Here is a 27,124-nt window from a genome sequence, read left to right as displayed (position 1 = left end):
CGGTTATTTTGATGGTAAACGCAAGTATATAAATTGAGCTCTCCGGGAAACTTGGCATCAAAAGATGTGGTATAAGCATGCAACGTTCCTGGTAATGCAGGGCCAATCACTCCACACGAACAACTACTCCAGTAGCAAGACATCAAACTGACGTCACGTGCACAGAAGTCCTGCAAAACGCCGTACAGACTATAGATAGTTCCGCTTTCTGGAACTTCACTGAACGCACGAGGTTTCTCAAATCTGCACCCAGTTAAGAGTAAGCTGCTCTGTGAAATTCGTCAGTCGGAACGCTGCTGCAATAGCTTAGTTACAATAGAGTTGCGCCCAGAAGGCAAATTTTAATGCTACAGCGTTAAGGCCCCCGTTCTGCTGAAAACCCAGCGTCGGTGTTGTGAGCCATAACCAGGTGGCCCTTCTGCCACCTCGATCACGTGACCTTATGACACGGTCACAAAATGACCATCGGATTGTACGCAAACTGCCCACCGTGACTGGTGGCAGTTAAATAATGACTTGTGGCGAGAGGTTGCTCGAACCAGTCAGCCTGGGACTCCCAAGCCCGACCGGTGGCTGTGTTTGAAATAGCTACCTGCCCGGGCAGCGGCGCACCGCTTAACCGTTACACCACTGCACCAGGAATGGTACGAGGACTCCCTGCGATTTATGAATGAAATGTAGAGAATGACCAATTCCTGATATATGCACATGTAGGCAGAATATAGGCGAAGTGATGCGTAAAGGGAACCCCAGGCAGCTAAAGGAAACCAGTTTTTAAAAGGTTCACTCATCATAGCAGGATAATATCAATGATTTTCTCTGTCTTTTAACTAAAAATCAAGCATTAGTATTGCTTGCCTTCTAAGTAAAAGAGGTAGTGATATACTCCAGACGCTCCTATATATACCAGAAGCTCCTCCCAGAAATGGGGAATCGCAGACATCCTGGACGACTGACGATGGCAAACGCACCAAGTTGTCGTTGCCCCCTGCCTTGTTTGATAACCGTACGCCGTTAACAGAACGGGCTGCAAAAGATAAAAGTGAAGTGGGAGCTAGGTTAAGCCGGGATGTTGAGATAATTCGTGGTTCATCTTAATACCAAGCGACCATCGTGTCAAATGGGCAGTAAGGAAAACAAAGACAACACGCACGCTAATAGATAGCTTGTGCGGCTTTTCTTTTACTTTCTTCGTCCTCGTTTTAAGCGGTAGTCCTTTCAGATAAAAAAGGGACAAGTGATATAACACCGTGCTATTTACAAAAAGTGAAAAAAGTCGTTGATTTGAGCGGTTCACTCATCGTAAGCGGCGCCTGCAAGTAGTTTGCAGCGGCGACTTAAGATCATTATACTTATTGATAACCTCAATCTTCATTCCGCTCCAGGTTGTTATCTTATTCATGAGTTCTGCAGATTTAGATGGATTTCAAAATTTCGTTAAGCAAAGCCATGCCGTAAATAAACTGTAACAAGGTAACCATGTGGACTAGTTGCTGTATATCAGACATAACTTCACCATCGAAAGTACGAGACACCAGGAGAAGAAGAACACAGGACGGTAGCGTTGTCCTGTGTTCTTCTTTTGCTGATGTGTCGTACTTCCGTTGGTGAAGTCATGTCTGACATGCCGTAAATAAGCCGCCCATCAGATAACTACTGCACATTCGGTGGTATCACGGTCGCATTACTGACGTGGATGCAGCATTGAGTAGGAATAATAAAGTCTACTGCCAGCTTACGCTCTTTCAAGTCATCTACACGAAAAATATTCGTTCGTGAGAAGGTACCCAATAGAGGGAAATTATTATAGAGTTGACTAAGCAAAGCCGCGATGTATTCCGCAGACACGGCTGCTCGTGACCAACCAGGGGTACCTGCTCAAGCACGCTGACCAGCTGTACCTCATGTGTGGCAAGAGCGGCGTCTCGTACAGCAGGACCTCGCAGCTTCTGAAGGACACCCGGGCGCCGGCCACTCTGGCGCTCGGACTGTCCGGCGCGGCCGCGCTGGAACTGGAGAAAACGTGAGCCATACGTCATAACGTTGACGTTTACACGCATGCACGAGTAGTTTCAAGGGTAAGCGCTTTAGGCGAAATGAAGTTACAGTCTGCACTGGCACAATGATAAAAACTGGAACATAACTGTACTTACACTCTCAGATTTGCATAATGTGCTTGAATGGATAGAATTCTTGCCAGGGCGAGAAATGGCGAGTGTATTACGAAATTATATTACAGTGTTGCACTCAAGTCCAGTTTAAAATGTTTACCGAACAACTTAATTACCCGCCTTATTCCTACAGATGCCTAACTAGCGTTGCAAGATTCATGTTAAACAACATGCAAGTCACTTTACGTGTGTATAAGAAAATGACTCATGCGCTGATGTAGTTTAAACAACAGCTGAAGATGAATCAGCGCATGTTTATTTTCAGCCTAAGCTGATGCGTTGTTGTTAAACAAAAGCAAACCCAATTTTTATTTTATCGCGTTTTTGGTGTATGTTCTCGGGGCGACAGAAACTGGGCAATTCGTTGAGAATAATAATTTTGAGCCCCTCCTCCAGAAATATTTGTGACACCATTAAATGGTTGCAAATTGAATTCTTTTACAAAACCGAGGTACTGAATGAAAGAGATTGCTTGAATTTATTCATGTCGGCACTATTAAGCAAATGAAAGCATTATGCCCTACGTCACGCATTCTTTTTCTGTTTTACTTCTAAGATAAAAAAAAGTCAAGGCCTTGCACTCGTTCATACAAAAGGAACGAAAAGAAAGCGTTGCTAAGGCCAGTAAATAACTATACATTTTCGATGGAAGTGAAATTCTACAGGCCTATGTAATGCGCGTTGTCAGTGCACGTGAAAGAACCCCAGGTAGTAGAAATTTCCGGAGCCCCTCACTACGGCGTCCCTTATAGCCTGAGTTGCTTTGGAACGTTAAAACCCATTAACCATAAACAGTAATCACAACTTCACACAATAAAATCTAGCCTAAACATCTTCTGGCTTCTTTGCGCTGTAATTGTGTTACACGTTCTGTTGTCTGACGTCCTCCTCCTTAAGCAGTCGACAGAAAGGTGTTTAATTTCTGTTAATTAGCGCGTTCTGGAAGGACAACGTCCATAATATTTAGAGTCCACTTTGACTAACTTCGTGGTGACAAATTCTACCCATCTGCTTCCAGCCCCGAAGTAAGAGACTTCAGCGGAGACGAATCCAAGGGGAAGATGATCAAGGAAGAAAAAAGCGTATCGACCAAGGTGCGAGCGTGCATGCTTTCTCGTCACCTTCTGAGTTTCTTGCAGTTTCAGTTACGAACAGGTTGTAACACCAAGAGCACCACGCGCGATAAAGGCGGTAAAAAAGGCTAAACTTTTCACTTCGAAGATTATTAAATCGTCGAGGCATTTCACAAACCCTAATTTTACAACGGATCTTTAAAGCGAAGCGCAAATGTCAGTTGCCAGACGTTCAGAAGACAATTTGAAAGACATCTGACGTCAAGCGCTAACGATACCGGCACAACTAGCCCAAAATTCAGCGGCTTTGCTTCCGCATCGATGCAAGCCGCAATGAATTTGAATACTACTATTGACTCCATGTACGTGCTTGAGTACGAGAGCGCAATTCTATTTTTCTCAGACGTTAAGAAATTGGGCGTCTCTGTTAAACTTATTTTCACAGCAATTACGTTTTTCCAACAAGGCCACTACTTTTCAACGCGATAATGCTAAGGTATCCCCTCATCTGAAAATCCGCCGTTGTAGTTTGTTGGTGTTGTGTCGAGAAAATCCGAATTGGTCGAGACGGTCGGGCGTTCAGAAACGTCGCAACGACGGGTAATTCTTGAACCCCTCGACGATCAGAAAGCATACTAGTGATGACGTAATCACACAATTTCTCAATGGTCCGCAGGATCGTGACGTCATTCCAGCACCATTACGTAGTGCCTCTGAAAAAAATAAAATCAATTGCACTGAAAAGAACAATGCCCTAGCCGGGACTCAAACCGCTGCTCCTTGAGTCGTGAGGTGGGCGCGCTATCCCTCGACCACTGAGGAACTTTTTTTTCTTTATTGGTTGTTACGACAAGTGCAGAAACAGCCCAAATTGGTAGCATTTTTCATTTACCACAAGATACACAGTCTCCCTTTACTCAAATTGAACAAACTCTCCTGAGTAGTCAAAATTAATGAAATTTAACAGCACTACACTTTTAGACAAATACACAGAAAGACAGGACCGGACGTGTATTCGGCTAAAATATAGCGCTGTTTAAATCTCAAGAAAATAAAATGCATCACCAACTATCCCCGCAACGTGTTTTAATAAAATTAATGAACATACATAAAATTTGACCACTGAGGAACGTTCGTTCAACTTGGGTAAAGGGAGGCCTTGTGTGTCTCGGGGTAAATAAAAATTAAATATAAACCGGATAAATCAAATCAAAAACAAGAAACACTGTCTGTGGAGGACCCGTGGCAGCTAAAGGGACGCATTTACGCTACGCGTCATCTCGCCTTACAGCGGCGCTAAAGTGTCCCTCGAATTTTTTAAAATATATTAATGCGTTGCGGGAGCAAGTAGTAATTAAGTGCAGGATATTCACCACTTATATCCGACATTTGTATTCTCTCTGCATTACAGGGTTAGATTTCCAACAACAAAAACTTCGTCGTTGAGAACAGCAGCATTACAAGGGTATAAAAAGACGCAAACTAGCCCGAGAACATCAGGGTGCATTCCTTTTTATGCGATCTGTTGTTGCTAACACCTTCTAGATATCGGTGCCAGCTACAGCGTGCATTCCCCTAAATAAACCCGTTTCCTAATGCACTTCCTTCATCTTGTTCCTTTAGCTAGCCTGCGTGCTTCCACCGCCCGTGAACTGCAGAGAGCATGACTTAAGTAGTCATACAACAGGGCTACTGAGTGACCAAATTTCTGTTTTTTTTATTTCTTCGCGAGCAGGCCCTCTGAGAGGAGTGCTCACGTAACCAGATCGCGCTGTGACGTAAGGAACCACTACCCACAAGTGGCGCTGCATCGCGACTAGTCTTAGCAAAGAGGGTAGGATCCCATTCCGAAACGAGCGATCAGACTGCCGTTAAAATCAACGAAGCATTTTAGTAGCACCAAGCGGTCGATATCGTTGATTATGCTATAGAATAAGGAATGACCGCCACTCCCAAAGTGATCACATGCTAGGGACACTCGGGACAGCAGGTGGTGCAGTGGCCAACGGACCACTACGGCATCGGTAACCGCAGCATAAAGAGCGGCGGCCGGCTAAGAAAGCTGCAAGAACTGAAAATCAGTGTTGGAGCTTCACCGCCAGCGATGCCGCTGATGCCGGTACGTGACCATTCATGCGCTAATTCTTTCCCCAGAGCGTCTTCGAGGTGATATGGAAGACAGTGAAGATGTGCGGAGTATGGCTGTGGCCAGGTACGCTTTGTCTGGCCGCAAGCGCGATCGCGACATCGTGGCAGCTGGTGTGGATCAAGGACTGGACCGATGCCAGTAGCCCCGACAGCCAGAGTAGCCCGTACGACAGCCGCTGGATCCAAGGCCTGGTAGGAATATCCGCGGCCGCCGGTAAGTGGTGACAGAAGGGTAGCATCGTTTTCATGAAATGTTCCTCTGGTCCCTGGATCCTTGCCCACATGCACTTGCATCAGCAGCAGTGCAAATGAGAGTATCCTAGGTGGTCAAAATTAACTCAGTGCCCTCCACATGGCGCCCCCTATCCTTCATCTAATCATTTGCCATAACCTTCGGTTCTCGCACCAAGTTAAAGTTAGCGCATGATTATCAGCACCCCAGCTATGTTGCGAGGTCCTAAACTGAGATCAAAATGTTGTTTATATTTCAATTATTCTTACTGCATCACACTGCACGCGTGATAAAAACTAAAGATGCGGAACCAGCCAAAATCCGCAAATTATCTTTGGCAACTCCGCTTCGTAAAATCAGTGCGTTTATTACACTGCACTCCCACCTGCAGATGGCCAGTTCAAAGCAGCTCTAGACTAGATCCCACATCTGCGACTTATTTTTGTAATGGTTATAACTGTGCGCGCTGGGCTGCAAGTTTGCGCTTGCTTTAGCAGAGAAAGGCCTGAGAAGAGTACCCGTTTACGCCCAATCCTTCCCTTGGAAGCCGGCTGAGGAGCGCCGTTAGCTAATGTGGCCATTGTAATCAGCAAAATCCCGTGAAAGGCATCAGGAACAAAAAGTGGGGACATCTGTCAGCTGACCTTCTAGGAGGTGCCTAAATTCCAAAGAGGCCTACTAAAAAGAGGTAAGACAAGTTCAAAGTAACGCAGTGCACTCGCTCAAAGCGGTGAACTCCAATACGAGTGATGACTGCAGAAATAGTGTTATGGAGATAATGAATTTTGAAGCATAAAGGCGTCATGATACTCTCAGACAATGCCAAAAATAGGTTAGAATCAAAATCACTCGAATTCAGAGTTTTAAGCCTTTATTTCTAGATTTTTTTAGAAACATTTGCGATTCTTATTCAGTTGACGTCTAGCTATGAGGCGGCTAACTGATGAGCACCGTCTCTGTCCACCACCTTTGTTACGTCTCCCGCATGGTGAGGTAGTGGTGCAGGATCTGTGCAGAGAACATGGGTGTCCCTAGTTCCTTGTCCACCATACACACTCATGTCACCTGCATCTGGGGCAGCTTGCAGAAGATTTTCGAGACCGTAACGTGTGCCTTCTTTCGCAGTGGTCACAAGAATGGCGGGGAACGTGTTGCTCTCATTCGCCATACACCGACTGTCCTGGGTTCTACACCACGTGATGCTGGAACACGTGCTCTTGAGCCCGGTGTCGTTCTTCGACGCGACGCCACGGGGCAGGATACTGAACCGGTTCACCTCTGATCTCACTTGCGTGGACATGCGGGTGGCTACGCTGGGTCGGCAGTTGATCCAGAACAGCATGGTGGCCATCTCCCGGCTCGCGGTCATTGGTACGGAGAGCCTCGCCGTCATCGTGGTGGGAGGCGTGGTGCTGATAGCGTTCTTCGCCGGCATGGTGCGTTGTATATTATCATAGCAGAGTAGTATTCTGATTGTGCTCCTTATTCTAAAGATGCAAAATTGTTTTGACAGCGCCTTTGACCCTTAACCTCATTAGCTTGCCGGTGTTGGTATATTACCACGCAGAGCAGGCGGTACGTAAAAATCGCGTTCAGCCATTGGAGCTGAACACATATGCATAGGTCAAAACCAGGCATCCTGCTAGCACAGCGAGAACTGGCTTCGCAAGTTTAAAACTCATTATATTGCACAGGCGTTGGAAACGATAAATATTGTAAAACCGATATTTTTTCGAAAGTTATTGTTCGCAGGGAGCGGAATAAAAAAACTTGGAACGATACATCTCCTTTTTGTGGAAATTTTTAATGTGCCAGAAACATTTCAGCATGGAATGTGGTTGGTACAAATTCCGCGAAAATCTCGAGTTTGATGCACCTCAGAGCCAGAGAATTTCTCGAAGTTGTTGATTTTTCATTCGGAACGGCATAAGCGCTCGCAGCATTTTTTTTTTTTTTTTCAAACCGAAGACTAGTGTGTGCCCGGCCCATTCCCTCAACCTGGACAGGAAGGGGGCTGCGAAGGTGTCTCTTCACACATAGTACACTACGCTGGAGAGTCTCCCATTGCAGTTACATGAGAATAAGTGTTTGCGAAGCAACTCGCGCATCAAGACTCTTTCTGCCGCAGGTTCTGCTGACGCGTGCGGTGAATGCGACGCGCTTCATTCGGAGCGCCCACTTCTCGCGGATGCTTCAGCACGTGACGGAGACCATCGATTCCCTCACCATCGTTCGCCTGTTCGGCATGACGGAGCGCTTCTACAGGCGTTTTTGCCGCCTGGCCGACCAGAATCTGCGCGTCTCCCTCGCCTCGGTGACGTGCAGCCGGCTGACGAGGACGTTCGCCGTAGGGTGCAGCCAGACAGTGGTGCTGGCTACGCTGATCTTCACCGTGGCACTGGGGGCCGAAGGGGACGAGTCCGGGAACGTGTCACGCTCTAGCGGCATCGGGCTGGCGCTCAACTCGTCGTTGTCGGTGAGTGCGGAAGCGCCCACAATTAGCAGCCTGTTTTACAGTGTTACTAGCAGCGAGCTCTCAGGCTAAAGCATTGAAACTAAGGACAACTGCAGTATTGGCAAACAGCGCAGAATATTAGAACTAGTGCGCCAAAAAAGCATTACCTTGTCGATAGATGTGTAGGCGTAGCACCCGAGTCTTACGGACTTCTCAGAAGTCGGTCTCCTGGAAAGAGCAGGTACTGTGGCTCATCATTTCGGGGGCATAGAGGAAGATGATTGACGTGGTAAATAAGTTATCGCGGTCGGACATCTTTCTATTAAGCAGTTACGAAGTAATGTTTTTTGGTGCAGAAAATAGATAAGTGTACACGCAAATAACGCGAGCGAGATCGTTGGGAATACAATGTAGTGGGCACACAGGAATTGGTTACCTTGCCGCAAAGGCTAGTATGCCTAAATTGGCTGAGGGCATTAAGTTATTGCCAATCTGCAGGGTAGAAAGCTTTCATTTGGATAGAATTTTGCCCTCTGTCTGGAGGTATTCTCTTAGGCACGAAGTTTTTCTTGTGTCTCCAAGGTCGCAACTAAGAAAACCTTGGAGACTTAGGCAAACTTTAGCCGAACAAATACGCGCCCTGGCGCATAAATAATTCGTCTAGCCTTGTTACGGTGGGGTTGGCCAGGGGGCTGGAAGATGGCAGCGCGAAACGAATGGAAACTTGGAATGCTTCAATGTGCTGAGCAAATGACATTAGGAGAAATTCGCAGCTTTCAAACATGAAGTAAAATGTGCTTCTCACGCTTACGGCGATGGTTACCGTTGCTTTTCCACTGATTAGATTCCGATGACGATGGGTTTGCTGTGTGTCACCTACCTCGGGATGACGCAAATTATGGTGGCTTTGGAGCGAAACTTGGAGTTCACAGAACTCCGGAAAGAGGTGAGTCGCATGAGACACTGCTTCTAACTTTAGTCTACCTTAGATGAATACTGCTTTTGGAATTCCAAAACCATGTAGCAAGAGCGTCAGCTTTGTGATTTTGTTCGAGTCATGTAGTTATCTCATTGTCACAGGCGATGCAGACTGTAGACGGCAACGGGGTTTGTAAGCCCCTGCACGCTTAAAGCACAAGCTTTGCATGACGCACACCGGCTCCCGCAATGAACACCAGAATTTCATGATTGTCGCTGCCGCCATGTTCTGCGATAAGCTTTAAAAAAACTGACAAGAAAGTGTTTAACATTTTCGTGTCAATTTAGTACATCGGTTTGACATTAGTTTAGACCAACTGGTGCTCTTCAAAGTGGGATCCAGAAGACGGAGAAAACTGCTGCTTCTGCTAGCGGACATCGCAAGCGGAAGACGGCGAGCGCCTTTTCCCTCTGGGATTCTCGAGGCAATGGGCGGCGTTTCTATAACTAACACTTCCGAGTGAAGGAGCAATGGTATTTGCGTTCTTTTTTTTTACTACTGCGAGGGCGCTTTTGTGTCAGCAAAGCAACGTGGTGCTGCCATCGCCTGCCCGTTTCCTATATGATGGTGTACCTGTGGGCTGCGGTACCTGTCTTCCTCCTCGAGAGAGAGAGAGAGAGAGAGGGAAAGGCAGGGATGTTAACCAGAAAGGATTCCGGTTGGCTACCCTGCACAGGGGAAGGGAATGAGGGGAATTAAAGAGGAAAGAGAGAAGTAAAGGGAAATAATCACAGTCTGCCAATTAAGGCAGTCGCTGCCGCTGCCAGAAAGGCAGCGGCAGCAACAGTTTTCTGGTCCGTCCACTTCGTTGTTACTTCTCGGGGTCCGCCGTGGTCATGCGAGCTACTGCCGGACGATCGGCACGTCACTCCTGACAGGACTTTTTCATTCGCGGTTCATTACCAGGAATTGGGGACGGCGGTCAGCCAGTATCGCTAAGCCTAGCGGCCTGTAGCGCATCAAAAACAGCCATTCAGTCATTGTAATTATTTCTTACCTGGCCGCCGCTGTGGCTCAGTGGTTATGGTGCTCGGCTGCTGACCCGAAAGACGCGGTTTCGATCTCGGCCGCGGCGGTTGAATTTCTTTGGAGGAGAAATTCTAGAGACCCGTGTACTGTGCGATGTCAGTGCACGTTAAAGAACCCCAGGTGGTCGAAATTTTCGGAGCCCTCCACTACGGCGTCTCTCATAGCCTGAGTGGCTTTGGAACGTTAAACCCCATAAACCAAACCAAACCATTTCTTACCTCCCTGATGACGTCCACGCGCTATATTTGAATTTTCTAAGCCACGCGCCACGTGGTCGCATCTAAGGGAACTAGAAACGCTTGTCTTGAATTCATGGTAACGCAGGCTGTCGTGTAGATCCCGCCGAACCAGGACATAAGTCTAAGAACAAGGGTGCTTTTGCATTTTGGCTGCACACACATGCAGCAGAGAGCTCATTCCTAGCAGCCAGGCGTCATCTCCACTAAAGTAACTCCGCGCTTGCCTGCATTTTACCTCTGGCGCCGAGACAAGATGTGCCGAAGTGTGAATTCAAATCGCAACTGCAAATGCAGAGGAACGCACGTTTCGCATACATCATACATGTGGAACGTGTGGCAGCTGCGGTGAGAAACAAGCACTAGAAATAAAATCAAAATTGTTTTCGCCTCTAATGTCTTACACGTCTTTTTAAAATCTTTTCTTAGTCTTTTTTACTTAACCTTTAGCAGTTAGCAGGAAATACGCCGTTCGACTCATTTTCATGCGCTTTTTGACGTGTCGATATATTTTGTTGACATATGTGCTGCAGCATAGCGCACACGCCACGCCCGCAGACAGGAACGATACTCCCTAACACTTAGGTGCTTCTGTTCAGGCGCAATCATGGAATTAAGAGAGAGGTCGCTTTCATTCGGCCGAAATAGAACAATGAACCTTTCCTGGCGGGACGGTTACTTCCTCTCCTACAAAAGTAACGCTCAAGTTGAGGTTATTTATGGAATGACTTAACTCACGCATTCTGATGAGCATCTATTAAATATAAGCTTCTGAAGGTCTCTATAGTTCGAGCAGGGAAAGTGTAAGTGAATTCTATTTTACTTCAGCACTGAAGGTCAAAATTTCGGCTAGGCATTGTCCCTCCAAAAAATAGCTGCTTAGGACCATAAAAAAAGTGTGCAATTCATTCCGACTCCTTGAGTAATTTTCGCTTGAAGCCAGATAATGTGTTCCCTTTCATGTTGAACTTACCTGTAGACATACGTGCGCCCACTAAGTCAAACGTCTGGAACCGATTTCGCGACAACCAATGAGAAAAACTGTCCCTCACGCAGGAAGACGTTGAATGGGAGTCCACCGACAAAACGCCGAATGGCAACTGGAAACCCAAGGGCGGCTCCGCCCCTCCTGTGCCCCGACTCCAGCCGACGTGGCCCACTGAGGGTAGGATCGAGTTCCAGGACTTCTCCGCCTCGTACCGGCCAACTGTGCTCGAGGACTCGCTCAAGCACGTCACCTTCACCGTGACGTCGCGTGAGAAGGTGAGAACATTGTACGCTCACCATCATCATCCTGACTGCACCCACTGCCGGGCAAAGAACTCTCCCATGTCTCTCCAGTTAACCCTGTCCTCCGCCAGTTGCGGCCACCGTATCCCCGCAAACTTCTTAATCTCATCCGCCCACTTAACTTTCTCCCGCCCCCTGCTACGCTTGCCTTCTCTTGGCATCCACTCCGTTACTCTTAAGGACCAGCGGTTATCTTGCCTTCGCATTACATGCCCTGCCCCAAGCCCATTTCTTCCTGTTGATTTCGATTAAGATGTCATTAACCTGCGTTCGTTCCGTCACCCACTCTGCCCGCTTCCAGTCTCTTAACGTTACGCCTATCATTTTTACGGTGTAAAAAATTTTGGAGAACATTTAATCACCGCCTTTAACGATATAACATGACAGCATTATTGGGTCCCGTCAGCGTCTCCAATTGTTCTTATTAGCATATTACCTGATCAGATGTACTATAATGTTGCCAGATGACATTTCACGCCAGTTCAGAAGGCAGCGACAATTCCTCCCTCAGTTACGTTCATAACTGTTGGCGGTGCAGCTACGACGTATTAATCGTCATGATAGCGGACGACCGAAATACGCGGGCGTGGGGGCAATTTGCATGGCATCTGCTTCACGCCCGGGCTGGTCCAAAATCGGGGCGGCTAGGGAAGGCAGGTGGATTTATCGTCGTCCGCCTGCTCTGCGCGCTGCCGCGCGCCGCGCTTTACTTGGGTTTTCGCACACCCTTTCTTTGCTGTTGTGGCATGTTCAAGTTGGTTGCGGTGCTGGTCAACAATGGTAACCTTTCTAGGTACCTCGAGGAAGCGAGCGCCAGTAGCGCCCGTGCCGTCACCCCTACGTCTCTGCTTACGCTATATGAAGTAACATTTTATAGGCGATACCGATGTCCCACCGACGTCCCCTCCCTATGGCTCCTAGGAGCATGTCGTTTCCGCTCTTTAGACGAGCCTGCAGTGCCATCATGACCACACTGTGATGAGCTCGCGGTTAGAACAGTTCTCCAGGGGAAGGGTTAATTTGCAATAGTGTAGCCTCGACGCCAACACAGCAGGGCAGAGCCAAATCACCCCAGGATGGTCTAGCGGAAGATGAGTTTTCCCATCAATTCCTGTGGAAACTGTGTGCTGAGTACAATGCCCTAACATAATCAATACTGAACTTTATTACGCTAAGATTTTTTCAGTACCCTAGTACACGCTTCGGAGTTGAAACGTTACTTCCAGTAATCGCTATATGCGCGAACCTTTATTTTTCGTTTCAACGAACACACCGCTCAAGCACCTAACTGCATACTGATAAGAGTTTCCAAAGTGCTTTAATCGCAACCACGCTTCGCTCCCACCATCACAGGTGGGCATCGTCGGTCGCACTGGAGCCGGGAAGTCGTCCCTGGTGCTGGCTCTCCTTCGGGTGCTCAAGAGCACCGGGGGACGCATCCTCATCGACGGAGTGGACATCGCCTCGGTTCCGCTTTCTAGGCTCCGCACAGCCATCACAGTCATACCGCAGGCAAGGACTTTTCTCTCCGCAGAATGAATTAGAAGATCAACAACCGAGAGGGCAGTTCTGCGTTTTCCAAAACTGCTGGTTTTCCAATGATATCAACTGATTTCTCAAAAACACTAAAACCTTTACATCTGTGAACAAACAACTAGGCGCTGTGTTAAGGCGAGCAAGCTGGAATACAGATACCCGAAATACAAGTGGACACTGTTCTTACTGCAATCTCCAGATGACATAAACATTCCGTGAATAAATCCATTTTCTCGTAAAAGAGGCAGAATTCCAGTGCTCCTTTCATGCTCGCTCCTGGCGAAAACAGGGGCATCGTACACACTTCTGGAACTTGAGTGTGTCGTGTACCACAGACTCTTGCTTTTTATTTAAATTGACCTATGATGTGACAACGCCTGTGGGTCTGTTTCTTTTTCTTGTCCATTGGTTTTTTTGCGTTGTTCCTTTCACTAATGCATGGACTGCAAAACCTTAGGACGTCTTCAAACGCAATGAATATGGCGAGAATTCGGACTGAGCGGTTGAAACCACTCGGCGCACTAGGGTTATAAAACTGCTGGCTGCATCGTTGATTTCTGTCCGTGAAGTGGGAGGAAACTTCTAACGCTGTAAAATTTCGGTCGATGCCATAATCAAGCTAACTCTTGTCTCCTTTTATGTCCACCACAAACACGCGTAGCAAATGCGTCAACCTCACAACGTAGTACGCAGCGCCATCGAAGCACTGAAACTATCGCTACAGACAAGCATGGTTATCGCTTCTTCGTGCTCTCACAATTGTTGTATTGCATTGTTTTCCTGAACGATTGTAAAAAGACGAACATGACGGAGGGCGAAACTCTCTGCTTGTCCTTTGCCCTGTCTCACCCATGCATTTTTTCGCACAGTGTTTCGGTAAGTGCTATGACCTACCCACCGTCTATCAACGTGTGATCTTGAGCAGTAGGCTACGAAACTTTTGCGGCAATACTTTGGTCTCATCTACTTGGTTGTAACGAAACATTGCAGAAGTGTAACTGTGCTCAGATGTGGGGAAAAAAATTTCAACTAAATCATAGGATCCATCTTATGCGCCACGCAGGACCCAAGTCTGGTGCGAGGGACGCTTCGCGCAAACCTGGACCCGACTAAGCAGCACTCGGACGACGAGCTGTGGCAAGTGCTACAGCAGGCGCATCTGGCGGACTTCGTATCCAAGCAGCCGCTGAAGCTACTCCTGGAAACCGGAGATGGCGGTGGGAACCTCAGGTACGAGTGGCGGGCTGTTGGCTCCCACACTCCAAGTTTTACCCAGTACCGAACCTCAGCTTGCCATAACTCCGAACGCAACAAAGTCCTCATCGAAGCAAAAGTAAAATTAAGCATCACGCGGTTACACGCGCATTCACGCACAGTGCGAGCCACCAACAGCGTCCGCCCTTCCGAAGGCGTGCTACAGCTGACGGAATTGTAGTAGCTTCTCAATTTAACAATACACACAGTTAGCATACCGTGTACCGTGTTACCGTTACCGGAGTACTGGGTGCCCGCCCACCGCCGCTGAGCCCGCGCTGATTAGTTTAGATGCTCCCCGCTCGCGCGCAGCTGCCAGGTATGTGGCGCCATCTGGCGCCGTCAAGGCGATTCGCGCATGCGCATTGGCTGCGCGCGGGCCTACGGTACTCCGGTAACGGTAACACAGTACACGGTATGATAAAGGTGTCTAATAACACTTCAACTTTGAACTTCAAACTTTAGGGTTCGAAAAATACCCGATAAATCACACGGGGACAAAGACTGAATAACGATAACAGAAACGTTGTATATATCAAGGAAAGGTTACACGCGTCTTCTTCTGACGACTTCTCCGGTTGCACTGGCTCCGTCCACTTACCTTTTCCACCTTCGATGTACGCAGGACGCTTTCTGCCCGCGTCTTTAGCATGAACAAGCCAACAGCACAAATCTTTGCGGTATTACTCATCTCTCAAAGAATCACCGACCCGATGCTTTCACGAAAAGAAAGACGAGCAAAAATAAACTCGAACAATCCAAAACAAACACTGCAAGTACAAAGAAGACCGTTTATCGTTGAGAGAAAACTGACGCCTACCAATATTTTAACTTTGCCCAACGTATCGGTGCTAACTCGGTCCCTTCTTCAGGGGTGACTGAAGTGTGCCAGCAGGAGCGAGGTGCTGCCTTCGCTCTCCCTTTGTTAGCACTTCGCTCAGTCCACTAAAGTGCGCGGAGGGGAGCGTTCCTGGAGTCCTATTCATGGCCGCCTTTGTGAGCCGCATGTGCCACGACTCCACGTGTCGCCTCTTGCACAGGTTTGGCTCCACGGCCAAGACGCCCACCTTCTCGAAGGCTATTCGGTGGTCGGCGGGTTCGCAGTGTTCGGCGAGGGGGTTGGATTCGGAATTCATTAGCCGGATGTCATTTCTGTGTTCCGTTATTCTTTGGTGGAGGTTTTTTTGTTTCGCCGATGTATGAAGCCGGGCACTTGGAGCATGGGAGTTTGTAATCGACACACGGTTCTTTTTCTCTGGAGACGCGGTCTTTTTTTTGGTCGTGGTAAGAAGCAGGTTTGTGAGCCACGAAGATTCCATGTTTTCCCAGAATGCGTGCAAGTGCCTCGCTGGTTCCCCTCACGTATCGAAGCACCACGCGTGCGCGTTTCGTTGTTTCATTGTTGGCTGTTCCCCCTGTCCTCCGAGCCTGACGGCGACCAACGAATTGAATAAAGCCACGTGTGTAACCATTCTTCTATAAGTCGGCGAAAACGGTAGCCCCTTCTACTTTTTTCTCCGCTTTGGAGGAGCACATTGACTTTTCTCTTCTCAGAAGAGAGGATACGACGGATCCCTTGCAGCTAGTAGGGTGGTTGGAATTAAAATTTAGGTAGCGGCCGGTATGGGTTGGCTTCCTGTAGACACCGAGCTTTAGATCTGCCCCCTTTCTTCTTATGAAGACGTCCAGCAATGGCAAGTGTTGTTCACTTCTAGTTCCACTGTGAACTGAATAGAAGGCTCCAATGAGTTGAGGTGTGCAAGGAAATTTTCGACCTGCGACGTCTTCAGAATGCAGAAGCAGTCGTCAATATAACAAATGAAAACTTTTGATTTTTCTTGAAATGACATCAGTGCCTCCTCTTCGATGACCTTTATTGTAAGGTTGGCAGCAGTCACCGAGATTGCGGCGCCCATGTCAGTGCCACTGGCCGGCTTACAATTCTCCTTTGAAGGAAAAAGCTGTGCTTCTTAGTCAAAGCTCCAAAAGCCTTCAGAGTTCTTGTGGGTTCAGGCTCGTCCTGATGCCTAGGTCAGCGTCCGCTTCGAGGGCTTGCTTCGCTGCGGAAGCGGTAAAGGGCACAGGAACGCTGGTAAAGAGCGCGACCACGAGGAATGAAGCCGCGCACTCGTCCGCTTCCACTTCTGTGCACCACCGCGTCGCCGCTGATTGGTTAGCCGTCTGCGGCTCGCAGTTGCAGGGCTAGAAAATCGAGTAGCGTGCGACTTGCCTGCGACTGCACCTTTTAGATCAAAAAGGTCGCACAACTTCTGCGACTAGCAACTGTGAACGGGCCTTTAGACTACGATGGACCATGTGGGGGCCGAAATAGCAGCACAGAAGTTTTTCACTGAGTCCACGGTGGCGAATCGGCGACAAGACACACACACGCTCACCCGGTTTGTATTACATGTGGCGTCAGCGTAGATTGCGGTGTCGGGCGTCGGTGCTTTGCTGGTCTTTACTGCGTAGCTGGGCTAGCTGTCAGGCTCCTGCGCGTTTCAGGTAGGCGGTGACGTCTTAATTCTCTTCTGTCACGACCGGCAGCACTGTGCCGATAGTTGTCGTGGCCTCCCGGCCCTATATATACGAGCTGGAATGTGGCCGTCCCGGTTGTCTCTTAGACGGCGGTGTTGTAGGCGAAGACCCCGTAAGGCAAGACGATGTCCCATGTCTTGTGTTCGGTATTGATGTAATGGGAAGCTTGTCCGCGATGGTTTTGTTCAGACGCTCCGTTAGGCCACAAGTCTGTGCATGGTACGCAGTTCTTCGCCAGTGGCTTGTACAGCTGTTGCTCAGAATAGCTTGGGTAAGTTAGGCCGGAAATGATGCTACCCTATCCGTAGTGAGCACTTCTGCAGCGCTCTGCCGCAAAAGGATACGCTGGACAAAAAACTGTGCGACTACCACAGCAGTACCACTAGCAGGGCTTTTGCTTCGGCGTAGCAGGTGAGGTATTCGCTCGCTACAGTGATCTATTTGTTACCACATGTTTATTTTGGAAAGGAGCCAAAGAAATCCATTCCGATCTGTCTAAAAGGCCTGCTCCGTGGGGGTATGGGGCTCAATCTTCCAGCTGGCTTCATCGGTCACGCCTTTGTCGCTGACACTCACGGCAAGTTTTGACGCAACGTCCGACATCACCGGCTAATTGCGGTTAGTAATCCCTGTCTTGAATTCGGTGCAGCGTACGCCTGACACCTAGGTGTCCTTCTGTCGGCTCGTCGTGTGAAGCCTGCATAATTCATTCTCGAAGGCTTGTAGGCGCAACAAACAGGTGTTAGGTGCGAAGTTGTTGTTAACGAGGACGGCGTTTCGTTAGGAGGAAGACGCCAACTAGCGCTTGAACAATCTGGGAAGTGAGCCTTGCCTTCGATGGCCTCGAAAAGAGATTGCAGCTCAGGTTCCAATTGATACTAGTGTCGCAGGAAGGCGTCGTCATTATCATAATTCCTTGGTATATCGGCGAGGGCTTCTGGCAGGCAGTATTGATCGGAGTGCTTGCTCCCACATTTGTTGACCACGGTGATATCAGACTCGTGCAGTCGCATGCTCTATCGAGCGAAACGCCCACACAAATCCTTCATGTCTGCTAGCCAGCAAAATGCATGATGAACGCTCACAACCTCGAAAAGACCGCCGTCCAACTACAGGCGGAATATTGACGTGGTTCAGAGTATCGCGAAGCGCTTCTTTTCTCTCGATGAAAAGGCGGCCTCTGGCTTCTAGGAAGATTGGCTGGCATACGTGATGACCCTCCCGTGGTCTTCGTTCTTCCGTATGAGAACTGCGCCTAGGCCCACACTGTTTTCGTCTGTATGAATCAGTTTTGGAGGTTTCGTCGAAGTCTCCATGCAGCGACTGTAAGCAATGCTGAAGGACTTTGAATGCTTCAAGGTGTGGGGTACCCAAACTGAATGGCCCGTCTGACTCTGTGAGCTGCGTCAATCCTTTTACCGGGCCGCGCAAAGTTCTTTACAACCCGTCAGTAATATGCGCACAATGCCAGGAATCTGCATGCCACTCTCTGGTCAGCCGGCTGTGGAAACGACAGAATAGCCTCTGCTTTCCGCGAGTTCCAGCGTACTCCATCCTTGCCCAAAATGTGGCCGGGAAATAACAGATTCTCCTAAGCGAAATTACACTTTCCTGGTCTTGACTGCATCCAGTACTACTAGCAGTCTTTTCAGTTGATCGTCGAATTTGGAGGCGAAGACGACGAGATCATCTAAGTGTCCGATATGAATTTTCCACTTGAGGCCGGCCAGCACTATGTCCATTACAGGCTAGAACGATGCTGGCGCAGAACAATGTCCAAACTACATTTTTTTTTTCGTAGAAGGCACTGCATAAAAAACATTTACACCGATAGCCATATGGCTAGTCAAACGAAGAAAAGGAAAGAATAAGAAGCAAAGGAACCAACAGGATGACATTACCACGTGGTAGCGAGCACCTCGTTAGATATGCTGGCAGAATTTGTTTCTTTGCGTCCCGTTGATGTTTTCCTGACACGTCATATTATTCATGGCTTTCAGTAATGACTAGTCTTTCTCCTTCGCGGTTTCATATCCGTAAAGGAGAAGTCTGAAAGGTCCCATGAGTGGCATGATCAGGCAGTACCACATACAGCCCCTCATTGTTTGGAAGTGCTATCCTTACCGAACTCCCGAGCGTTTAAACGGCGTCTCTCTGGTTTATCCTCTGAGATGGGCTCAACATCAACCAATATCACGACTGCTTCTTGTCCTACTGCGCTAGCGGGTACAGTACAGAAAAGCAGGTATTTGCTCCCTATTAATCTGCCCTCACAAAGTGGAAAGGGGTTATTATCTGCGCGGAACGGCTGCTTGAGAAAACATCCAATATGTTAGACCACGTTGCGAGCAGTCACTTACCCTAAGGACCTAGGGCCATCATCAACGGTGACGTCGCGGAGATCGACAAGGCAGCAAGCCCACTAAAAAATGATGGACATTCGGATGCAATTTCAGATACCGCTTAGATATCTGTCTTTTACTTCAAAAATCCTCTGTTACCACTACTGAAAACTCTATATCAAGTGTCAAACTGCAGCAGCAGTGTCACTCTTCAGGTGACAGTCAACACTAATTCACACGCATCTTCTCGTTGAACAGTGCCGGCCAGCGGCAGCTGGTGTGCCTTGCGCGCGCCCTCCTGCGGAGACCGCGCATCCTGGTCCTTGACGAGGCCACCTCCCAGATGGACGGAGACACGGACCGCCTCATACAGGACACGCTCAGGGAGAGCTTCGGAAGCTTCACCCTCCTCACCGTGGCGCACCGACTTCATTCGGTGTTGGACTACGACAGGTGAGCTAACGAAGGATCACAGTAGAGGTTTTCACTCGCTGCACGAGGCACAAAGCCGAATTAACGAGCCGAACTAAGGGTAGCCATATGATATCGTTTATGGTTTGCGGGGTTTAATGCCCCAAAGCGACTCACGCTGTGAGGGACGTCGGAGTGTAGGGCTTTGGAAATTTCGACCACCTGGGGTTCTTTAACGTGCGCTGACATCGCACACTGCACGGGCCTCTAGAATTTCGCCTCCATCGAAATTCGGCCGCCTCGGCCGGGAGTCACAAGATATCACCGGGAATGGTAAGCTACTGAAGTATTTCTTATGTGGTGATTGTATTAGATCGTGGATATTTAGGCGGTTGCTAGTGAATGGATAAAGGGCAGGTGTAATATAGACCGAGTTTATTTATTAAACTATTCTGATGCCAAAGTATCACTGATGGCAATTGCAGTAAGGGGGGGGGGGGGGGGCAAACGAAAAAAGGAGCACTTGAATTGCGCAAAAGATGTAATTACAGAAAACACAGGAAAGCGCAACCCACATTGGAACATGAACATCGGAAGAGCAGCAGCTTAAAGATATCTGTAAGATGCACATCCAGAAAATAAGGAAGTTACAGAGAGTTATTAATGCTGGATAAAACGTTGCAACTATGGCAGATAGCACTGCATCGGAAAAAAGTTTATTGCACTGGCTGATGTGCACAAGAAAAAAGAAGGGGGGGGGGGGGGGGCTCATTCTAAATGAACTATAGGAAAATATTTCCTGAATGTTGGGGGGGTTACGCCGCTCGGAGTCGTAAGTTCAAGCCTGGAAATATGAATCTGTATCTAAGGCTGTTCAATGAGAACTGAGTTCCCTAAAGAAAATGACGCAAAATCTTGCGAAAAGTGAAGATAGGTCGTTTGAGCCGACGTTTAAAATCGAAGATATGCTTAAAAATTTGTGACATCTCGATACGAAGCTAGCGGCGCAATTCCTAATTCATTCCTATCTATTATTGAGAACTTTTACCTGGTGGTCCCACGCGACACTGGAGTATTCGAGGATGGGCTGGGCATTGGTCAGGTAGAGTATTAGTTTAAGATTTAGTGGCGCTTGTTTGAAATTATCTTAATCAAGTTAACAATGCTTCTTGCTCAACGCCATGGTTCTCAGAATTGTCTCAACTTGCGGCAGTGAGTCGCAGCAGGCACTGCATAGTCTGAATTTGATTTACTAGCAATAAACAAATCGTCGAAAAATTATTCTTCCTCGTATGTGGGTGCCACTGCTCTAGAGATACAGCCAGACCGCTTTGTTGCCTCCGAAAGTCGGGAGCAAGCTGGCACCATGTTCGTATATAAGATGTTCAGCTAAATGTAACGGTAGAAAAGAAGTATTTAGTGCTGCCTGCTACAAAACACGGTTCGGGACTGATCGCATCTTGGATACAGCACTGTTTGTCTTCTATAGTGGCGAGCATACGCCGATTTTACGCACCAATCTTTCCTGTAACTATCACTATGATTGGCGACGGCTAGGGCACCGACTAGTCAAAATATATCAGATGTCCGAACACGCACATGCAGCAGTGTAAGTTTGGCCCCTGAAAATATCTACCTATGTAACTTTAACCATTAGGCTGTGGATGTGGTCACTGTGATTCTAGAAAAACTGCAGTTGTACAGCTCTGAAATAAACAGGGGCTGTTCCTCGAAATCACGAGCGGTTAATCAACGGATGCTGAGTGAGCTGGCACGCACAAGCGGTATTAACGAAGTTATTTCCTTTCTTTTGAGTCTCTACTCTCGCGTCTGAGCAGCCCACATTTTTGAAAAAATTAAGTGACTAAATATTACACCCAAGTAAACACTTCAACTATGAAAGCATAAAATGACCAGTTCCTCATACATCGGCGCGTAGGCATAACAGAGGCGACAGAAGGAGGGACCTCTATTGCTATCCTATGGCACACTTAAGGGTAGAAAGCGTCGTCCAAGTTTTTTTTTTTTTTCGCTTCGTCAGCGCAAGTTCGCACATATAAGCAGAATTTTGTGGCAGCCTGCTCTTCTATTGCATACGTCTGTTGCTCTGCCTTCCGTCAGAGTCGCACAAAAATACTACGCATATTTTCATTCCGAACGGAAATGCACAGATCGGAAACAAAATTCGATAGACGCTTGCTCCAGTCACTGATTGGACAGGTGCTGACCCGCCAGGTGTTGCCTTGAGAAACGCTCAGTGTTCTTCGAAACCTGTCACAGTGGCATGTACCCGGACAGCCGAATTTCCTACATGCCAAGTGTTGCACAGCCTACGTACGTAGCTTTTAGCATGACTTCGTCCGAAAGTCAAGCATAATTTCTCAGAGCTCACTTTCACGCACATTAAGCCAAGCTCTCCAAGGGGGCAATGAAATAAGAAAAAGAGGAACCACGTCACCGCCGGTCGCTATCTTTGTCGCACCAAGCCAGGAACACTAAAAGCGCAACCTCTGGCCCGTTGTTTATCGAGGGAGATGGCGTCAGTACCTAATTCGTGCCACAACTCCTCAACATATGCGACATGCCTTTATGTTCTGGTTTTTCGTCTTTCCCGCCGCATATGCTGCGTACTTTCCCTGAAGTAGGCACCAGTTGAAGTCCCCGAATCTGCGCGACTGTCTTCCTTTCTTCCAAGCATGTTTCGGCCAATGAGATACGGTCTTTTAACTGAGAAGGAGGCTGCCTGCACAGCGTTTTCCATTTTGTAGTACAAACCATGCAGCAGCGACGAGGCCAGCAACTTTTTTCTTCTCCTTTTCCCAGGATTCTGGTGATGAGCGACGGAGGCGTCGCGGAATATGGGTCCGTCGAAAAGCTGCTCAGCGACCGCACCTCGCAGTTCCACAACATGGCGCTCAAGGCTGGGATCACACCTCCTTGCCGCATTTCCAACGACGACCCATCGCCTTTCACGGGATCCATCACGCATCTCTAGGCATATCTTATTGCGCAACGCGCCCGGTAGCTTTCTCACTACAGCTGCTAGAGGCACTGGTGTCAATGAGCGCAATGTCTCACCACTACAAATTTTCTGTGAAACCTGTACAGCATTTTTATTTGAAATCGTATGTTGAATGTTAATGAGATGATGACTGCCGTATTTCAATAAACTCCACTTCAGCCGATTCCACTAAAAACAATGAGTTGTGTCGATCCTGGCGTTTTTCTTTGAAGGATTTCTGGTCGCAAACGTCTTAGTGCGAAAGCGCAACTTAACACGGTCCCAACAAAAAATCTTGTGTGAAGCCTCGGAGTAATTCGGGTAAGCTCGGGTTAGTTCGGAGGAGCGTCACGCCAGCTGTAGCCAATGAACGGGTGACCTTGTGGGTCACCTTGGCTAAACCTAAAATAGCAACATATAATCAAGCTACAAAAGTAAAAACACTATCTGGAGACTGCTGTCCTCTCCTTCATGAGAGAGTAATGACCCCGTAGTTAAAGGCACATTTCCGAAGGAAAACAACGGATAGCGAAATATACTTGAAAAATTGGTAGCGTTTTAGCGTAGTTCAACAGAGAAGACGTACGGAAGCATGTGTTTAGCCTGGTTGGCTCATGGTTCTACTTTACTGGGTCGTCAGCTCTTCTGGCGAAAATATCAGGCTCACGTTAAGCTGTGATACACGTTAAGCTGATCTGATATGTTCAGCGCCGCAGATGGAGGATGATGAAGACGATGATGTGCAATGCACAGCGCAAGTATTTTGCCGTTTAAACCATTAGTTTGGACCCAGTTTACCTTCTTTTGGCTCTCCTCCCTGAACCCTGGCCAATTCCCCGTCGTGCGTATGTGCCATGCCACTAAGGCAACAACAACACTAGGCGTTATCGGCTGCCGCGATAGCATAGTTCTCTCGTGCAGTAGCTAACGAAACTGATCTGTTCGAAACCCAGTCGCGGCAAGATTTATTTTATTTCTGCATGAATAAATTGAAAAAAAAACATTGGAACCATTTAGACATTGCAATTGGTTCCAATTGGATTCCTCAATTGTAACCAATCGGTTCCTGTTGTGTTTTAGAAACTTCACCTTTTGGACCCAACTGGATTGAAATGGACCCAACAATCGTACCCATTAGGCCAGGCAGCTATTGCATCAAGAAAATGACCGTGACGTGTAGTTGAACTTTGGGTCTCATGAGGCGCGGAAAAAGTGTGATATAAACGCTGGTACGTTGTTCTGACTCGCTAACGCACATAAACCAGCCTACTTAAAGAACTAGAACTACAACAAATGACGTATTAGCAATTATATTGCGTTTTTTTTCGTCCCTCGGGTAACCGAAATTCAACTGCACGTCACAGAAATTGTTTTGTTGATGAAGCACGAACTGCGTCAGAAAGGAATTAAAATATAAATTATTTATTCGTCGTAAGCGAATACCACGGTGCTTCATGTACACCAATGTTGAAAGCATCTTTGAAATAATTAAACACGCAAGTAAAAATTTGGTGTCAGTAGCCCTTTACTGAGTTAGATCAGTGCTAACAATTTCAGTTAAACCATAAGCAAACTTGTAAAATAGGAGTAGCAATAACTGAAGATTTCACGTAAGCTTGACGTACGATCTTTAGAATTGGCGCTAGTAATTTACACAAAAGCATCAATTAGGATTCTTCCCATACACGAGATTTAAATTTTTTTTTGTCGCACAAAACGGGTGCCATTTGTCCACTTTCCAGCGCAGACACCTCCGGATGGGTAAACCTATGCGCCAGACCATCTCATTTGGCATGAAAAAAAAAGTATGCCGCGTTGCAAAAAAAAAGTGGGGCTGAAACGAGTCCCGAACCGTTTCGGAACCGCTCCTTCCGGTTCGGGTTCACTTCCAAGTTGGCGAAAAAAAAAATTCGTTCGGTTCGGTTCGGGTTCCGGGTGAAAATTCGGCTTCGGTTCCGGTTCGGCACCATGATTTCTATTGACACGTCGCTGCTTTCACACCGGCGACTTGCGAGGCCCGTCATGGAGCCAGGTCCCGAGCGCACCTGTGGCGCCATCTGGTCTCAAACGGAAGAAGTGCGCGCTGGAAACGGTCCATACTAAAACTTTCGTCCACGAGGCGTGAATCACTGTGCCGTAACACCTTTTGTATAGAAAATGAAATGGACGCTACTCCATATACTAAAAATATCTCATCACTCTCTGGCAGGTGAGATGTATATAACTTTTCGTTACAGCACTCTTGGCTACGTACAATCGTCCTCGCGCTTCCTGATCATGGTTTCCAGCATTAGGATACATAACAACGGGGTATGCCCTGATTTAAAAGTTCTCTGCAAAAATTTCCTACTGCGTTTCCGAAAACTCTTCCTGATTACCTGAGAGAGAAAGCTTTCCGTTGTGCCCCAAAAAACTTGCGCTCTTGACATCGGTGTTCTGTCCCTAGCTGCACTTAAATACACGTAACTACTAAATTATTAAACAAAAGAACTCATTTACTGACGCTGTCACGTCGTTCCCGCTGTCGTCAGTCCGTCGCGTCCCGATCACCAAGCGCATAACTAAACGCACCCAATCTTGCATCCGCACCGCGCGGCAGGCAATTCAGACAGTGTGTTCACCAGCGCCACCCTCGCCTAGAGCGGCGGCCGTAGCAGGAGGAGGTCGAAGAGGAGAAGAAAAGGCAGGGAGGTTAACCGGAACAACAAACCAGTTCGCAACCCTGCATTGTAGGAAAGGAATGAGTTGGTACAAAGGTCAAAGAGCAGGAAAATGAAGTCAGTATGCGAAGTCAATAAGCATGCGGCGGAGTAACAGCAACATCCACCTTAAGAGGGGAACGAAAGGTGAGGAAGGAAGTTGTACAAGAACCCTTGTATGCTTGATATTTCTTCAAGACTGCCTGAATCGAGCCTCCCGATAAGCTGTTTAGTAAAGGAGTACAGCGGACTGTGGGGCTCGTTACGACACACACGTAAAGTCAGCAGCCACTTAAACTGTTGCTTTCTCAGGTGGGCGGACTTATGAGACCACTCACTCAGGCCCGCTCAGATATGATCCGAGTCGTGAGTCCGGAGTAACATTCAGATCATGTTCAAATCACGATTCGGATCGTCAGTTTGAGCTCACGTTAAGATGTGAATCTTGAGCCCAGGCTCGAATTCCGATCATGATTCGAGTCCGGATGAGTGCGGTCGAGTGAGCGCCTATCCAATCAAAGAAGTCTATGATCTGAGGTTAAATAATCACATGATCGTGAATGAGCTCCTCATGCTGATTAGGCACGAGTTTTATGACGTTCATAACATGGCAACCTATTCGGGAACGCGAGTTTCCTTATAGTGGAGATGAATATGTAGCAGCTGTAGAACTAAAACGCGAGGAAAGTTTTTTAGTCACAAAGCTTGTCTATTTGAATAGTAGCTGCGGCTTGCTGCATTGCCGTTGATGTAGTTCTTCATTTGCTGTTTATTAATAGTTTGCAGAACACATGCAGTGGTGTAAGCATGTCTCAGCTTGACGTTCTGTGAGCGGCCGCTGCATGCCTCTCAGGTTCGCTGCTCCTTGGGACGGGACCATGCAGGTTGTTTGTGCATGTGTTCCGGGTATGATTCCTGAATTCATACCCCATGAGTTATCGCGTCATGATTTTATTTGTGAGAAGCATCCCCGCTGTAGCCAGGCCTGGCTAGTAATGATGCCACACTATCTGCACTTACAGCATATAGCTTTCCTGTGTTTGTAACCCTTTTTTGTATTTTAAGTAAACTTTGAAAACCTTCTCGGCTATGCGAGAACTAACTAGATGTTACATATATGTCACCCATGAAACAATATTTTTTACCTTGACCAGCAGGCTTAACTGGCTGAAGGAAACCGTGACGAGCGAGTCTTAAACTAAGTGCGATTTTTCTTTCTATTCTCTTGCGCCATACCGTAGCCGACGAAAAGCGAACATCAGCCTTGCTCCTTAGCCAGACGCTCCTAGCTTCAGTGAAGTAACAAAATCAAATGAGCTAGATGGATGTCACTCCAGATGGTTGACCCTGAACGAAATGGAGCAAGAGACATGAAGACAACAAAGACTTCCAGTGAACCATTTATTCGCTCAATAAGTCGTTCAGCTGACACTCGTAATGCAAATAACACGGAAAACTTCTAGCCACTGATGTCGGCGACTTATTGGAAATTAGTCATTGCTGTATTCAACTGAACTCGGAGCGGCTTGAATCACTCTCTCCCACATATTAAAGGAATCTCTAGCAAACTCTAATCTCAATGCATATTCGCTTCCCATGCTTCTGACTATGTAGCTTCGTGTTGTTTTGTATCGCCTCGGACACCAGGAAAAGCTGCTCAGTTGCTTTGGCCAGCAGGCATACTATGCTGGCTCCTTGGAGGGCTCCTGAAACAGAAGAGCCGCTCCACT

The 27,124-nt window shown here is 47.6% G+C and overlaps 1 protein-coding gene across 1 annotated transcript in view; it reads left to right on the top strand.

Annotated features, from left to right (window-relative positions):
- The window catches only part of LOC149336877 (ATP-binding cassette sub-family C member 1-like), a 60,379-nt gene extending 37,526 nt beyond the window's left edge, over positions 1-22,853 (top strand). The window contains exons 16-26 of the mRNA XM_089554783.1: positions 1,845-2,023; positions 3,190-3,265; positions 5,399-5,606; positions 6,750-7,060; positions 7,753-8,100; positions 8,924-9,025; positions 11,380-11,586; positions 12,967-13,125; positions 14,213-14,379; positions 19,542-19,736; positions 22,518-22,853. Of these exons, the coding sequence (XP_089410909.1) occupies positions 1,845-2,023; positions 3,190-3,265; positions 5,399-5,606; positions 6,750-7,060; positions 7,753-8,100; positions 8,924-9,025; positions 11,380-11,586; positions 12,967-13,125; positions 14,213-14,379; positions 19,542-19,736; positions 22,518-22,689 (2,124 nt within the window). The 3' untranslated portion in view covers positions 22,690-22,853. The remainder of the gene's footprint in view (positions 1-1,844; positions 2,024-3,189; positions 3,266-5,398; positions 5,607-6,749; positions 7,061-7,752; positions 8,101-8,923; positions 9,026-11,379; positions 11,587-12,966; positions 13,126-14,212; positions 14,380-19,541; positions 19,737-22,517) is intronic.
- Positions 22,854-27,124: the final 4,271 nt, after the last annotated feature.

This window comes from Amblyomma mixtum, chromosome 7 (assembly GCF_055824585.1).
Source record: "Amblyomma mixtum isolate Tamu chromosome 7, ASM5582458v1, whole genome shotgun sequence".
NCBI lineage: Eukaryota > Metazoa > Arthropoda > Arachnida > Ixodida > Ixodidae > Amblyomma > Amblyomma mixtum.
The sequence above is the reverse complement of the archived record's forward strand: the minus strand, read 5'-3'. Positions and strand labels throughout refer to the sequence as shown.